Source organism: Trichomycterus rosablanca, chromosome 9 (assembly GCF_030014385.1).
Source record: "Trichomycterus rosablanca isolate fTriRos1 chromosome 9, fTriRos1.hap1, whole genome shotgun sequence".
NCBI lineage: Eukaryota > Metazoa > Chordata > Actinopteri > Siluriformes > Trichomycteridae > Trichomycterus > Trichomycterus rosablanca.
The window spans coordinates 15587919-15604386 of record NC_085996.1 but is presented as its reverse complement, the minus strand read 5'-3'; the positions used below and the strand labels follow the sequence as shown (position 1 = coordinate 15604386).

Here is a 16468-nt window from a genome sequence, read left to right as displayed (position 1 = left end):
ATTCAAACTTATGAGTCTGAACACTCCACAATGTTGTAGTGCGTTTGTGTGGACGCCAAACATCTCAGCACCTTTTGGTTTTTTTTGTCTCACCTTTTCATATGTAAAGTGACCTTGGGTATTAGAAAGGCGCTATATAAATACTACTTATTATTATTATTCCCAGTTGTAATATTGGATTTTTTGTCCAATTTTTTTAATTCTTCTTGACATTGTTGAGCTCTGCTAGATGTCACATTCTGCCCATTTTATAGCAGGACCATAGTCTGAGACATTCATTTTAAAATGTCTTTCTTTGGGTTCTTTGAGTGAAATGTTCTTGATTTTTACAGTACTAACTTTTTACTTTTTTGTAATTCAATTTATGTAATAAACTGTAAAATCAATAGGCAGACTGGGCATGATTGGCTGGGACAACTGCTGCAATCGGCCTCTGCTGGCTGATCGATGGTGACTGCACAGAGATCAGTGAATGTCACTCCTTGTGTGAAACAGGGTTATTATCGTAAACGAAAACGAACGAAATAACGAAAACTGAAATTGAAAACCATTTTCGTTAACTGAAATAAATAAAAATGGTAATTAAAAGAAAAAACGATAACTAACTGGAACTGTATTAGGCGTTTACAAAACTAACTAAAACGTACTAAAATTATAGAGAAAATACCCTTCGTTGTCGTGTTTGTCAATTTATTTATGAGCATTGTGAACTGATATGAAATCGATGTTTTCCACTCGAGCAGTTTTACGTTAGCTGCCGGCACCGTACAGTACCTCATGCGGCCTTTCCCAAACAGTTCCCTCTTCACTAACACTCCACTACCAGTGTTGCCAACTCCTCAGTAAGGAAAGTAGCTATTGGCTGTCCTAAAAGTCGCTAAATGACGTCATTGCCTAATTTGCATATGATCCATTTGCATGTAATTGACGCTGTAGAAGAGGAATAACATCGTGGGAAAGACAAAAAGTGGGTAAAAAAACACCCTAAATATGTTTAGAACTACAAATGAACATTCTTCTGTTAATTCGTGGTTTGTTTTTGTTTTTTAAGAAAATACTGAGCTACTCTGGGCAGGGTTGCCAGATTGCGACAGTAATTTTCAGCCAAAATGCATGAAAAAAACGCCCAAAACACAGGATAAGCAGATGGTGTTTAGCATTTCACAAACAATAAACCAGTTAAACCATCATGACCTACAAATTAATATCTTAAAATGTACAGATCAGTAATTAAACATTATAAAGGACAAATTTTTTTTTGCTTGCATGTCTTTAAAGTAGCCTGCCAAGTTTGTAAAATGCATTATTTGTTAGGACACACAACCCTTTGCATGTAAATAAAAATAAACTTGCAAGCAATGAAAGTTCAACCTCTCGTACATATGAGACTTGCTGACCTTCATATTCAACTCAAATCACTTGTCTAACATATGAATCAGTGTATTTATGGGCGTGGCAACAGTGTCTTGGACTGGAAAGAATAACCTGTCAATCAAACTTTTGACAACGGGTTGGATGTGGTGGGAGAAGGTAGGGAGAAGGGAGACCTATTTATATTCCACCTGCTTTAGCAATAGCTTTTTTTATTTATATTTTAAGCTGCCAAAATAATTACAAACCAGCCCAAATTTTGTCCACCTGCCAAAGTGTGTTTTTCCCTGCCAATTTTCAACAAAATCCGCTCATTTTGGTTGAAACCCGCCCAATCTGGCAACACTGACTGTGATACTGACCGCCCGTGCTTGAGGACAGTAACAGCAGAACAATGTGTGTTTTCACGTTCGAGTCTCCAAAAGTCTCCAATAACACCAGAAAAAGTCGCTAGATTTGTCGCTAGTCGCTGTTTTGAAAAAAAAAGTCGCTAGAGGGGTCTGAAAAGTCGCTAAATATAGCGACAAAGTCGCTAAATTGGCAACACTGTCCACTACAGAGTGACACTCCACGTGATCGCGCAAACGGAGGCGGAGTGGAGAGGGGGAGTGAGTAGGGAGCGGATTGAGATTGCTCCCTGACGGCGCTTCATGTTTACATTCCGTTTCTGCTCACCACGCTAGCCTGCAAAATGATGACAGCAAAAGTTAAGTTTATGTTTTTCTCAGATTGAGCTTCCTGATGTGTGTCTCATGAATTAGTTTATATTATTATTAGGGCTGTCGTTAATCGCGTTAATTAATTAACGCGATTAAGGCGTTAAGTTTTTAATCGCGATTAAAAAAGATTAATCGAGATGAAAATTTTTAATCAAACTATTTTTACTGAGCTGTTTGTGTCACGTAAATATGTGTTTCTGTGGTAATTTGCGTTCCTTAAAAGTGCATGAAGCAGAACGCTGATTAACAGAACAAAATAAGCACAGCCGGACCCGGTCAATTCTGATAGCTTCCCTACACACTCGCTCCCTGCGCCCTATAGTACACTTAATATTCTTAAAGAGCCAGACAATGTATTTGTAATTCATATTACATGACAGGTGAGAGGAAAACATTTTAAGGAAAAATATTTCTTGTGTGAATTACAAGGGCAGGAAAAACTACGGCAGATACAAAAGGTGCACATGGCAGGGGGTCCTCCACAACATGAACTCAACCACTCACCTCAGTGCCCCCCCCCCCCCCCACTGGCTGCACTCGCCAGGTCGTTATTATTATATTACAATATTTTTGAAAAATAATAATAAAATTAAAATAGTAAAATTAAAATAACTAAAACATTGCATTACAAATACCAGAGGCAGGAATTTGGACTTGAAGTGTAACTTCTGAGTGACTTTTAATTCATTCTGATCAGCTATCAGCATATGCAATTTGTTGAGGGGGCCCAACTTTTTTTTTTTTTTTGCACTGGGGCCCATGAGCTCCTAGTTACACCACTGGTGTTGCATCTAGAAATGGTTCATGTTATGAGCACCTGTTTTCAGTGGCAGGGTTATGAACAGGTAAAGATCCTCACTTTTACCAGTTAATGTAAACAGACTCATTTTAAATAACTGGCTAAAAGATGGTAACTGTCAACATTTCAGCAGCAGTATTATACACATTTTGCACTTAAGGCTGCTATCTTGTGGACTGTTACAGTTTTTGTGGACAGTTGGTTGTTCAACAGTAATTGAATAAATTTTTTTAAATGGTATCTTTTGTTGAGTTTTTATTACACAACACTTACTCTGACCTTTTTGAATCCTGCACCTGAAAAATTACCCAAAGTATAAAAAAACTAATACTAGAACTAATAAAAACTAAACTAAAACTAAGCATTAAAAAATAATAAAAACTAATAAAAACTAGCAAACCCACTCTAAAAACTAATTAAAACTAACTAAATTAGAGAGAAAAAAGTCACAACGAAATAAAACTAAACTATAATGAAAAATCCAAAACTATTATAACCTTGGTGTGAAACAGAGGTTCATATGAAACCACCTTGTGCAGGTTAGCGATTGGTACTACATGTCTTGGAGGGGGCATGTGTCTTTTTTTTTTTTTTTTATTGGGAAACTTCCCTAAGCTGTTGCAGAAAAAGCAATATAAAATATAAAACAGCCCTGGCACACAAATTTTAAAAGTCCACAAAACTTCACAGAAAATAAAGTTAGTGTCAGATAAGAAAAAAGTTAGTGTCTGAGGTGTAGGTGTCTTTGGTTATCCAGTCGTTGAATGCATCTCATTGCCACCTAATCACCGGGTTACAAAGTCTGTGCTTTTCTTAGAGGTCAGTTTGAATTGCCAACAAAGCTGCTGTATGTAAAGCTCAGATTGTTATATACAGTGCCATCAGAAAGTATTCACACCCCTTCACTTTTTCCACATTTTGTTACGTTACAGACATATTCGAAATCCGATTTGAGTATAGTTTTCTTTTAAAAAATCTACACAAAGCCCATAATGACAAAGTGAAAACATGTTTTCAGACATTTTTGTAAATCTTTTAAAAATGTAAACATTTAAACATGATAGGTACATCAGTATTCACACCCTTTGCTATGACACCCTCAAAATTGAGCTCAGGTGCATCCAGTTTACACTGGTTCATGGTGAATCAGGCTTAAATTTGCATGTTTTACTTTTGGTATTCCATGACTCTGGTTTGATATAACCTTGTGTAATGAGTAACTACCCTTTCTGTCATGAATGTAACCAAAGTGTAAAACATGACGTTAAAATCCTAATAAACAAACAAACAACTTTTGGTATTAGACTGTTAGGCTTATAGTTATTAGGCTTATAATGAAGTGCTAAAAAAGTGCTTTTGTTAAGATTTGGCAACCCTCCGTAGTCACGAAACCTGATCATAAGTGATCACTAGACTGTTACCGGATCACCCCAGACTTTCTCAAAGCCAGGTGTAAGCGGAGCCTAATACCTGTTGAGTTTCAGCTGCTTGTGATGCTTGGCTTTGCTGTTCTACAAATAACAATGCTTTCTTTTGCAACCATTAATAATCTGTTTTTTCTTCCTTTAGCCTTGCTTGTTATTACAGGTTTAATATCAGTTCCTTCCTACATTATTTCTTTTGCACATCCAGGGCCTTAAAATTCTGGAGCATTAGTAACCAGATATAACTGACTTTTTTCTAGAATTTACATAATTGTGAGAACTCTAATGCCACCATTATTAAGTCAAAATGTTACACAAACTTTTAAAGAACAAGTACACTTCATAGCCAAAAGATGTTTCATTTGACTAAATGGGCACAAAGCAAACTCATGGTCAGATGTCCATATACTGTTGGCCATATACTGTAGTAAACATCATTGCAGGGATTTCAATAATTTCTGTCATTTTTATGACTGGACAGTTGCAACACACTTCTGTTTTCCCAGTTTAGTCTGTTTCAGTTTCCTATTGAATCGCCTCATCTGCATGCACCCACACTGGCTGAACAGGGGTGTAGACTAGCACATGCCTTCTCCAAGATGATTTCACCAGCCTTTTTAACAAGATTATTAATGGCAAATTGCAACAACCCAGGCTTTCTATGTTGATATGCCTCAATCTGACAGAAGAATGCCAGGAAAAAACGTCTTAGTGGTCAAATGTAATTCAGCATTCAAAATACAGCCTATTAAGGCCATTGCTATATACACCAATCAGTCACAACATTAAAACCACCTCCTTGTTTCTACACTTACTGTTCTTTAATGGTCAGGACCCACACAGGACCACCACAGAGTAAGTATTATTTTGGTCTTGGGTCATTCTCAGCACTGCAGTGACACTGACATGGTGGTGTGTTAGTGTGTGTCATGCTGGTATGAGTGGATCAGAGTTTTTAAACACCTCACTGTCACTGCTGGACTGAAAATAGTCCACCAACTAAAAATATCCAGCCAACAGCAACCTGTGGGCAGCATCATGTGACCACTGATGAAGGTCTAGAAGATGACCAACTCAAACAGCAGCAATAGATGAGCGATCATCTCTGACTTTACATCTACAAGATGGACCAACTAGGTAGGAGTGTCTAATAGAGTGGACAGTGAGTGGACACAGTATTTAAAAACTCCAGCAGCGCTGCTGTCTGATCCACTCATACCAGCACAACACACACTAACACACCACCAACATGTCATTGTCACTGCAGTGCTGACAATGATCCAACACCCAAATAATACCTGCTCTGTGGTGGTCCTGTAGGGGTCCTGACCTTTGAAAAACAGGGTAAAAGCTGGCTAAAAAGGTATGTAGAGAAATAGATGGACTACAGTCAGTAATTGTAGAACTTCAAAGTGCTTCTATATAGTAAGTGGAGCTGATAAAATGGACAGTGAGTGTAGAAACAAGGAGGTGGTTTTAATGTTATGGCTGATCAGTGTAAATATGACACATAAACTCTAATACATGACTGCAACTACTGTCAATGCTTTTTCATTAGCTTCTAACTGAAGTCAGACTTAGGGTTTTGGTAGTTCTGAACATCATTTTTATTAGCTATAGGCACTCGTATAACATTGTCCCATGCACATTAAAATAGTGCGACAATCTACCCCATTATTATAGGTAAATGTTCCAAAAAGAACAGTTATAAGTCATTACAATCAATGACTGACATGACAGGCACTACATGACCGAAAGTAAGTAGACCCCTCTAATGAGTTCAGGTATTTCAGCCAACCCCATTGTAAGAAAAAAGGTGCACTCCTCTATCAGCACGTCTGTACCCGTGTGCACAAAACTAGGCCCATAAAGACAAAACTTTGATGAGTGTAGTTTGGAGGAACTCCAGAGGCCTGCTCCAAGCCCTGACCTCAACTCCACTGAACAACATCAGTGCCTACCCGTGGTAGCCAGGCAGTTAAGGTACTGAAGTAGTAATCAGAAGGTTGCTGGTTAGGCCCCACCACAACCAAGTTGGCACTGTTGGACCCCTTAGCAAGGCTCTTAACACTCAATTGCTTGCACTGTATTTTACAACTGTAAGTGGCTTTGCATAAAAGTGTCTGCAAAATAGTGTAAATGCTTTTTCAATTGTATGAGGAGACAAATTCCCTTTTCAAAATGCAAAAGAACTACCCCCAGTATAAATGTTTTCATATATAATTATTATTGTAGACCCAATCTGTCTAGACCGCTTTGATCCATTCTGTTTCCTTCAAGTTTGCTTAAATTGGCTCAGTTTCTCGAGTTTATTGTTAATCAGTTTTTACCTGTAGGCTGTCCCATTCCTGATCGAGCAGATTCTGGTTGGCCTTGTCTCCTCTTTCTCTCTGTAACAGGACGAAGGGCATACGGTTAGGTACAGGCATGATTTATGTTTTTATTGCATAGGTACTATTGTGTTTACTACTCAAACCACTGTATGATAAATTTAGAGCTTTGAGGTGAGCTGTGTGTTGGACAGGTGAGTGCATGTAGATGGGAGGGGACGCATATATAGAACACAGGTGTGCATAGGTATGCATGTATACTGTACACTATACAATACTCACCAGTTCCGTTTGAGCTCGTTCCACTTCCATACTTCTCTGAATGGAGCTGTGGAATTTGTTGTGATTCATAATTTGCTGCTCAATGGTTTCGACATCATCTCCCCACTGCGAGGTCTCTATCATACGCTAGAAACAAAAATATGTGATTAAAAAAGTGGTACTAGATACACTCATGAGTAAAACATAAAATACACCATCCAAAAATATGCATTGAAGTGTCTAAATGTTGTGCTGATCGTTGTTATTCAAAGTACACCAGCTAAATGAGCAACTTTCATAAAGGCCAAATCATTATGGCCATGCGACTGGCTTAAAGTATCTCCAAAACAGCTACGGATGCTCACATTTACAGCATTCAGCAAACGCTTTTACTAAATGCAACTTATAGTTATGACCAAATACATGGGTCTTTAACAGGGGTCCATCAGTGTTAACTTGGCAATAGTGAGGATTGAACCAGCAGCCTTCAAAACCTTAACCACTGAGCTACCACTGCCCTTACAGGTACCCACAGGTACCAATCAACAGTGGTCCATCTAGGGACAGCATCTAAAGTACCTACAGTGTGTGTGCATGTTTCAGAACAGGACATCAAAGCAATAAAAAAAAAGTCAACTAGTCCAACACATCCAATTTCTTTCAAGATCATGTGGATGGACTGGCATGTAAGCATTATTTATCAGTGGTTTGTTTGTTTGTTTGTTAGGATTTTAACGTCATGTTTTACACTTTGGTTACATTCATGACAGGAACGGTAGTTACTTATAACACAAGGTTAATCAGTTCACAGGGTTATATCGAACACAGTCATGGACAATTTAGTGTCTCCAAGTCACCTCACTTGCATGACTTTGGACTGTGGGAGGAAACCGGAGCACCTGGAGGAAACCCACACTGACACGAGAAGAACAGGCAAATTTATCAGTGGAAGAAATATCTCCAGGATGCAGTGTAGGACAATCCACCTCAGAAAGTACAAAAGTTAATGGTCTTGCTAGTAATGTACAGGTACAACATGTTTTTTCCACATGTCTACTAAAGTCTGGGCATGCCAGAGCTGTTTTGACAGAATATTAGGTAAGTAGTCTTTTAATTTTACTAACTTATAAAGCGCTACATAGTCTGGCTCCACAGTTTCTGAGTGAGCTTATTGATCACTACAACCCAGCACGTCCACTTCGCTCACAAGATGCAGGGTTACTTACAGTTCCAAGAATTAAAAAGATCACAGCTGGTGGAAGAGGATTTTCTTACAAAGCTCCACAACTTTGGAATAATCTTCCTGCCTCTGTTCGGGATTCGGACAGTCTCAATGTTTATGTCTAGACCGAAAACATTAATTTTCTCAGGCTTTTGATTAGTATAGACAAAGGCGCAGAGCTTGGGGGTTCTTGGTCATAGAAACTTGTGGTGATCAGGGATGTTGGGTTGCTGTCGTTCTGCCTCTTTTGTCCGATCACTCAGGTTTGATGGTGGTGGGGGAGGCGGGCGATGATGTCCTGTGAAAGCCTTCATGATCTTGTTACCTGCTCGCTCTCACTTTTAGCCCTCGGCTTGCTCAACAGAGGTTTTTGTATCTGTTGGTCCTGGATTTGTTGCTTTGAGACAATGTCTATTGTAAAAAGCGCTATATAAATAAATTTGACTTGACTTGACTAGTCTAAATGTTAAGTCCAGTTTGTCTGTAATTGACAGTCTGAGGTTCCTTTCAAAATCGAACTATAAAAATATACACGTATGATTGTAATTATTTATGAGAGTAGCAAATTCTTAGTGAAATTATGGCCTTTTTATGAGTTTGTTAAAGCTGCTGCCTACTTCCTCTTATCCTCTGTATATCTGTTCACACCCATTGCTAACAGGTGTGATAAATCGCTTACTTTCTAACTATGTGGCAACAGTCTGAAGTTGGCCTACTACTGAGGTCAATAAAGACATGTTTCAACAAACTAAAGAGTTGCTGTTATAGATAAAACATTAAAAATGCTTTCATACTGGTTACATATTACACAAGCAAATGTGGAAAAGCCATTATCATGTACCCTAAGTAGTGTACAAACATAGGCTGACTACCAACTGGCTCCTATTGCCTATCATGGGAATGGTACGTGCAGATTTGCACAGCAGCTCTAACAACCTAAAAACAATAATATTTTTATGTTATGTGAATACTGTCAACAAAGACTGAACAATTTAAAAGGTTTTCATTTTAAAACATGTCTTTCAAATGTATTATTTACAAAAAGGTTCACAGTTTTGTCATTATAAGTTTCTTTACATTCACTGATCAGCCATAACAATAAAACCACCTCCTTGTTTCTACACTCACTGTCCATTTTATCAGCTCCACTTACCATATAGGAGCACTTTGTAGTTGTACAATTACTGACTGTAGTCCATCTGTTTCTCTACATATCTTTTTAACCTGCTTTCACCCTGTTCTTCAATGGTCAGGACCCCCACAGGACCACCACAAAGCAGGTATTATTTAGGTGGTGGATGATTCTTAGCACTGCAGTGACAATGACATGGTGGTGGTGTGTTAGTGTGTGTTGTGCTGGTATGAGTGGATCAGACACAGCAGCGCTGCTGGAGTTTTTAAATACCATGTCCACTCCATTAGAAACTCCTACCTAGTTGGTCCACCTTGTAGATGTAAAGTCAGAGTCGGTCGCTCATCTATTGCTGCTGTTTGAGTTGGTCATCTTCTAGACCTTCATCAGTGGTCAAGGACGCTGCCCATGGGGCGCTGTTGGCTGGATATTTTTGGTTGGTGGACTATTCTCAGTCCAGCAGTGACAGTGAGGTGTTTAAAATCTCCATCAGCTCTGCTGTGCCTGATTCACTCATACCAGCACAACACACACTAACACACCACCACTATGTCATTGTCACTGCAGTGCTGAGAATGATCCCCCACCCAAATAATACCTACTCTGTAGTGGTCCTGGGAGAGTCCTGACCATTGAAGAACAGAATGAAAGGGGGCTAACAAAGCATGCAGAGAAACAGATGGACTAGTCAGTAATTGTAGAACTATAAAGTGCTTCTATATGGTAAGTGGAGCTGATAAAATGGACAGCATGTGTAGAAACAAAGAGGTGGTTTTAATGTTATGGCTGATCGGTGCATATTGCACACTAGTCCTATGGCTTGAAATTACAGCCTGAGGTTCAATATGTTCAATAAGTTCAATATGTCTTTCTCATATGTGCTGGAGTTCGCATGAGACCTATTGTTAGTCCAAAAAGGGAAATTTGACAACCCTGAACCTGTGGTTGAAGTTATTAATCTAACATTAGCCAAAACATTAGCACCCTCCCCCCAGCCCCAAAAATGTGCATGAAAAAACTATGGGGGGGGGGGGGGGGGGGGGGGCACAGTCACAATGGAACAAGTGGGGACATTTACCTGTCTAACTGTTAGTCAAGTTTAAATCATTAATTTTATACACCTGTAAACAATGGATCTGGCTGAAATGTGTAAACTTAACAATAATATGCATATATGTTCTAGCAGGGGGATACTCCATCTTTGAAGGGTTTAAGTAACAGCCTGTTTGCAAAGGCTGTTCTTTTCTGACACTTAGAACTAAATCAGCCGACGCTTTTGTGATCCTGCAGATGTAGCTTAGCTTTCTTTGACAGAAGGGAGGGGACGAGTTTATTGCATTCCATGAACAGTAGCTTCTTTTGTTAGAATCCAGCCCATTCTGAATGGACTTTCAGACCAGTTGCTTAATGCTGGAGTTTGGACCCATGCATTGGGGAGGGGGCACTTTTGAGGTACAGCTGAATGGTTTTCGTCCTTGCTGTTGTCATGGGAAAGTCAGTGTGTGGTTGCAGCACTCATGAAAAATCCTGCAGGTCATTGTGTGAAACCAAAAATGTAGCAAATTAGAAGGTATTCCTGCCACTGGAGAGAGAAAAGCTGAATAGGTCTATGCTAGATTTACAATCAGCTGGGAGTTTTATAGAGAAGTGATGGCAATGTGCCTGGATGTCTTCAACTCCAACCCCCTCTTTATTGTGAGGGGGCTGGAGTCTTTTTATCTATTCAGTGCTCGCTGTTGTTTTGTATTTTAGTGACCCTGACATGACCCGCCAGTAGAAACAGAGGAAGGCAGGAGGGGGGTACAATTCCCTTTCTGTAACTCCCCTTCTTTCTTGACTGAATATGAATCTGAAGCAAAAGTAAAACCTGGTCCATGCTTTATCTGAAAGGTTTTACAGTCTGAAAACCTGTAATGTTCACTGCTCATCAGAGCAGTAAAATGTTTTTAGCTGTCAATCACACAATAGGGTGTGGTGGCAAACTGTTGTCTGTTTAAACAAATTTGCTTGGTCCAAACAGAGAAGCTGAGGTTGCAGTTTTTTGTGAAGAAAATTTCACACTACACGACTGATTGGCGATAGGGGGTTTCACACTACACGATCTATCACCAACTGGATTCGCAGACGAGCCTCTCTGGTCTCCCAAACTACGTTCTGTCACGAAAACAAACGCGAGAAGTGACGAGGGGTTTAATGATACCACGTCCAAAAATGCATGTCAACAAGTAGCGAGCGATCAAAGTTTGTGCGCTGATGTGCAGTGTAAAATCAAGGAGAAAAAATAAGTGAGTGGATTGGATTGCAGCTTGGATTGTTCTATAGTGAGTTGGAGGTTAATAAATATTTTTGCAATGCAACGTTGGTGTTTTGTTTTGTAGAGAACGATCAGGTCAGAAATACTGTAAAACTTGTGTGTGTGCCGATGTATTCTGATATAAACTATATTATGTCCCACCTGTTTACATCTCCTCCCCTGTGTTTCCCCCCACCCTGTATCCTGCGTTCTTATTGGCTGTTCGACATAGCACTCATTGGCAGTCGGGCAACTCAGATTCAGATAGTCGACATGCTAGATATCTCTCTTCAGTCAGCGAGCACTTGGCGAGCTGCTCGGATCAAGTTGTTGAGTAGTTCACACATAGCGATTGAGAGCCGAGTTTCATTCGCCGAGCAAACGCCGAGTCGCCCCCGAGCTGGCAAATCTAGCACCGACCAGTCGCTGAGCGAAAATCATGTTCATGTTATTCTGATTGAGGGTCATTGCCAAGTGCATTATCATTAACCATCATTAAGGCTAATTGCAAGTATTTAGGTTACCATTCTTACTTTACACTCGTTAGCTCTGACCCGCTAAGCTATGCACTCTACAAGACATCTGAATTATTTCTGTGCTACCTGGTACCAGGCCATTACCAGCAGGTTTTTCATCTTCTGTACATTGTAAAGTTGATCCTACAGTGCATCCTGGTGCCATTTGTTCCACGGCTAAACAATGCACATGTGCCCAGCCATCCTCGTGATCTTGGAAAAACAGGAGTCGTCAAACCAGTCAATGTCTAGTTCTGATACCTGAATGACCATTGCAGGTGCATCGACCATGGACAGGAGGTAGCATGGGCACTGTGACAGGCCTGTTACTACACAACCACATATACGAAAGGGTGACCTCATCAGCATTGTTAAAATAATCTACAATTTACACCACAGTAGCCTTTTTGTTGGTCCGTACACAATGCCACAGCCTTCATGTGCTCTGGAATCAATGAGTCTTGGCCGCCCAACAACTTGACAGTGATTTGTGGCTTATCCATTTTGACCACTGTTGCCTGTGAGCACACACTGCTGTTTAGGACATATTTTAATCCAGTCATTTGGCTCTTATCAAAGTCCCTTAGGTTTTTATGCTGATTATATTTGCTGCATTTAACATATGTACTATGAGTAACTATCGTTACCTCAACATCTGATATATCTCTGACCATAAAGTGCACAACTGTTACAAAAGACACTGACATGGACATTGGTACCATTGTTTTGGCTCATCGGTGTAAACCAAGCTAAACCCCTAAAAGCAGAAACCTCTTGAATTTTACTCATGCCTACCTTCTGTTGGCTGATCCAAGCAATGGCATCTTGAAAGCTTCTTCCTGCATCGTCCCAGCTGATGCTGCCTCTGCTGCCCCGGGTCTTCCTCTGCAGAGAGCCACTCAGAGCCATGTGCACTGCTTTCAGTTGGTCTGTACACTGGTCAACACTGTAAATGGAAAAAAGAAAATCAGACCGGCTACAAAGGGCCCCTGGAAACTTTAGGTTCAACACAGGAATACACACTTGATAGGGCACCAGTCCAATGAAGACCACCACACATTTGCTAAATCACAAGTCGGTGCCACTTAGGGTTGCCAATACACCTTCTATGTGACTTTAGAAGATAGGAATACACCTGAGCACCTGACATAAAGTGCAAGCAACATAAGGAAAGCATGTGAGGCACCTGACTGAAAAGAGACCAGAGGTGAGTTTTAATTCATAGGTCACCAAAGCAGGGTTCAGTGCAGCACCCCCACTCACTGCAGTATCACTATTCATAGCTTAACTGAATACATGGAAAGCATTATTCTGAGAAAAATTCAAATGTGTCAGAAAATACAAGTGGTGCCCAGATGGCGCAGCAGGATAATCTACTAGCACACCAGTGCCAAGATTCTGAGCTCCCGGGTTCCAGTCGACTGGGAGCCCTCTATCCGGCACAACTGGTTAATGCCTGCAGAAGACAAAATTGGCTTACAGTCTGCTGGGTGGGAAAGAACGGACTAATGGGTGAGGTTATTAACGCTGTGTAAGGACCTTGGTTGCCCAGGGTGCCCGTACAGAAAGTGGAGGGCATGACTCTCTGTACATGAATTAGTGGACTGCACACATGTCGGAGGGAGTGTGTGTCAGGCGAATATACACTCTCCTTGGACACCATCAGGGTACATACATAAATAAATACTACAAATAAATAAATAAACATAGGTGATCAGGTGTTGCAGCAGTCTGTTATGCTAGACCAGATCTGGGTTCAAATCTTAGCAGTGCTATCGGTCAGCTGGGCATCTACAGTATATAGACCTGTGGATCCCCATCCAAATTTGAGGTGTTTGTCACATCTATTGCTAACAGGTACCTAAAATCAATTATATTTAACTATGCTTTGAACTTTTTGCAAGAGTTTGGGGAGGGCTTGTGCATAAAGCAAAGCCATTGAAGACATAGTTTTAGAAGGTATAGAGAACCTCCAGTGGCCTGCCAAAAACCTAAATCCTACACTTTTGGGATGAATTGGATCAGTGGTTGCAAGCAGGCCCTTTCTTCCAACATTAATGCCCAATGACCTTCTGACATGCCCAGTGCTCTCTTGTAGACATTACTGGACACCTAAGTATTGTAATAGGGAACATCATAAGGAAGAGGGTTGATTGAGCCGAGTGCAAAGAATTTAAACATGAATTTGACTTTAAAAGTCATCATGTGTAATAACTGGACTCTGAAACTATCTGTTTATGATGCTGATAGTGGACTATCTGATTGACATCCAGAACTTTGACTAAACCCATACCTCAGACATAGTCAATCATGTCTTTGTATACTCATGCCAGGCCAATAGTACCGCTAAGATTAGAACCAGAATCAGTGTTGGGCTAGCATAATTCATGTGTTTTAACCATGTCAGCATGTTACCTCATAACTATGTTGTCATTAGGCTGGCCCATTTTTAGGAGCTCCATGGCAAGACCCTTGAGCTGCTCAATGGATTCTTTGGCAGACATCATGCAGCGCTCAGCTTCTGTAGCAGCTCGTGCTCCATCTGTGCCCTGCAACGTCAACACACATCAGCACACAGACTCACAAAACCTCACCAGAACAAACCTAGTACCCAACCCATCTGCTTTTGCCCGTGCTATTAAAAGTGTTTAATTTTATTTTGGTTGATTTGTCTGTGTGTTAGAAAGAAGAAGGTGTAAATGCACTTAACTTACACTGTGTAAAATAAACTCGGCTTTACGCAGCAAATCTTGGCACTGGTTTTTAAGAATAGAGGCTCTTTGATGGATGATGGCCACAGGTGGAGGACTAAACAAGAAAAACATGTTCAACAAAATATTTTTAAACTTGGTTAATTTGACATGCTTGCACAAACATGCCTTAAAATAATTACAGTTGGCAAGGAATATCACCCTATAATTACTCGTCCGTCAAGCATAAAAATATACATTCCAGAAGTATGATTTCTGTGTTCGTTATTTTTATTACTACTATATTACCTATGTTTTAAAATATTATTGGTTTATAAACAGTTCACTGGGTATTAGTTCAATGACATCACTTATGAATTGGCTGGGCATTTTAACAGGACAGCAGAAAATATACTAGCAACTAATGCCAAGTTCACACTACACGAAGTCGTCAGGTTGCTGTACAGTTCACACTACACAACTGGATCTCTGGTAACCGGGAGTCTTTCAAGTCGGTGTGGCTTTTACACTACACAATCTATCACCAACTGGAATCGCAGGAGAGCTTCTCTGGTCAAAAACAAACAAAAACACATGCAAGAAGTGACGAAAGGTTTAATGATACCACGTCTAAAAATGCACGTCAATAAGTAACGAGGGATCAAAGTTTGTGCGCTAATGTGCAGCGTAAAATCAAGGAGAAAAAATAAATGAATCTACGTGAACAGCATTGTTCTATAGTGAGTTGGAGGTTAATAAATATTTTTGCAATGCAACGTTGGTGTTATGTTTTGTAGAGAACGATAAGTTCAGAAATACTGTAAAACTTGTGTGTGTACCAATGTATTCTGATATAAACTATATTATGCCCCTGTCCCACCTTTTTACACTCCTACCCCACGTTTCCCCTCACCCCGTATCTTGCGTTCTCATTGGCTGTTCGACACCGCACTCATTGCCAGTCGGCCGACTCAAATCCAGATTTTTGACATGCTAGATATATAATTTCAGAGCCGCTCAGATCGAGTTGTTGAGTAGTTTACACAGAGGCGAGTTTCGATCGCCGAGCAAACACCCAGTTGCTCCCGAGCCGGCAAATCTAGCACCGACCAGTCGGCGAGGGAAAATCAGGGCAAAAATCGTGTAGTGTGAACTAGGCATAACAGGTCTATTGGCACCCAGAACCCCTGGGCACCACAGGGAGATTTTAGACTAGCTAATCCATGTTTTATGTGGTTGGAGGAAAAATCATTGGAGGAAAATTTTAGTCAGTGATAGGATGAAATCCTGGAACCCAGGCTCTAGGATTCTAATGCTGTGCGCCACACAAACTACAGGCTCCACCACTATGCTTCTCCTACATCATACATGACATTAAAAATGTATATCAGGGCACCCAAGTGATGCAGCGGGATATTCCGCTAGCATACCAGCGCCGAGATTCTGAACTCATCGGTTCGAAACTCGGCATTGCCACCTGGCTAGCGGACATAATTGGCAGTGCCTGCAGGGAGGGGTGACCGGAATATGTGTGCGGGGTCTTCAAACACTGTGTAAGGACCCTGATTGGTGTATAAAGGCGCCTGTGCAGAATGCATGGGTGGAAAAGGGTTCCGTTAAGGACTGTGCACGGGTTGGAGGAGGTGTGAGCAGCAATATACCCTCCTCAACTGCAAAAAATCAGAGATCCACAGCAGCAGAAGACAAGCTGA

The 16468-nt window shown here is 40.5% G+C and overlaps 1 protein-coding gene and 1 long non-coding RNA gene across 3 annotated transcripts in view; one reads left to right on the top strand and one right to left on the bottom strand.

Annotated features, from left to right (window-relative positions):
* Positions 1-16468, bottom strand: part of dspb (desmoplakin b) — a 63115-nt gene that overhangs the window by 33729 nt on the left and 12918 nt on the right. For both annotated transcript variants that reach the window (XM_063001949.1, XM_063001950.1), the window contains exons 2-6: positions 14781-14874; positions 14482-14615; positions 12862-13012; positions 6926-7051; positions 6644-6703 (exon numbers count right to left, since the gene is read on the bottom strand). In XM_063001949.1, coding sequence (XP_062858019.1) covers positions 6644-6703; positions 6926-7051; positions 12862-13012; positions 14482-14615; positions 14781-14874 — 565 coding nt within the window. The remainder of the gene's footprint in view (positions 1-6643; positions 6704-6925; positions 7052-12861; positions 13013-14481; positions 14616-14780; positions 14875-16468) is intronic.
* The window catches only part of LOC134320537 (uncharacterized), a 54066-nt gene continuing 39513 nt past the window's right edge, over positions 1916-16468 (top strand). The window contains exon 1 of the long non-coding RNA XR_010013702.1: positions 1916-2077. This is a non-coding gene — a long non-coding RNA (uncharacterized LOC134320537). The remainder of the gene's footprint in view (positions 2078-16468) is intronic.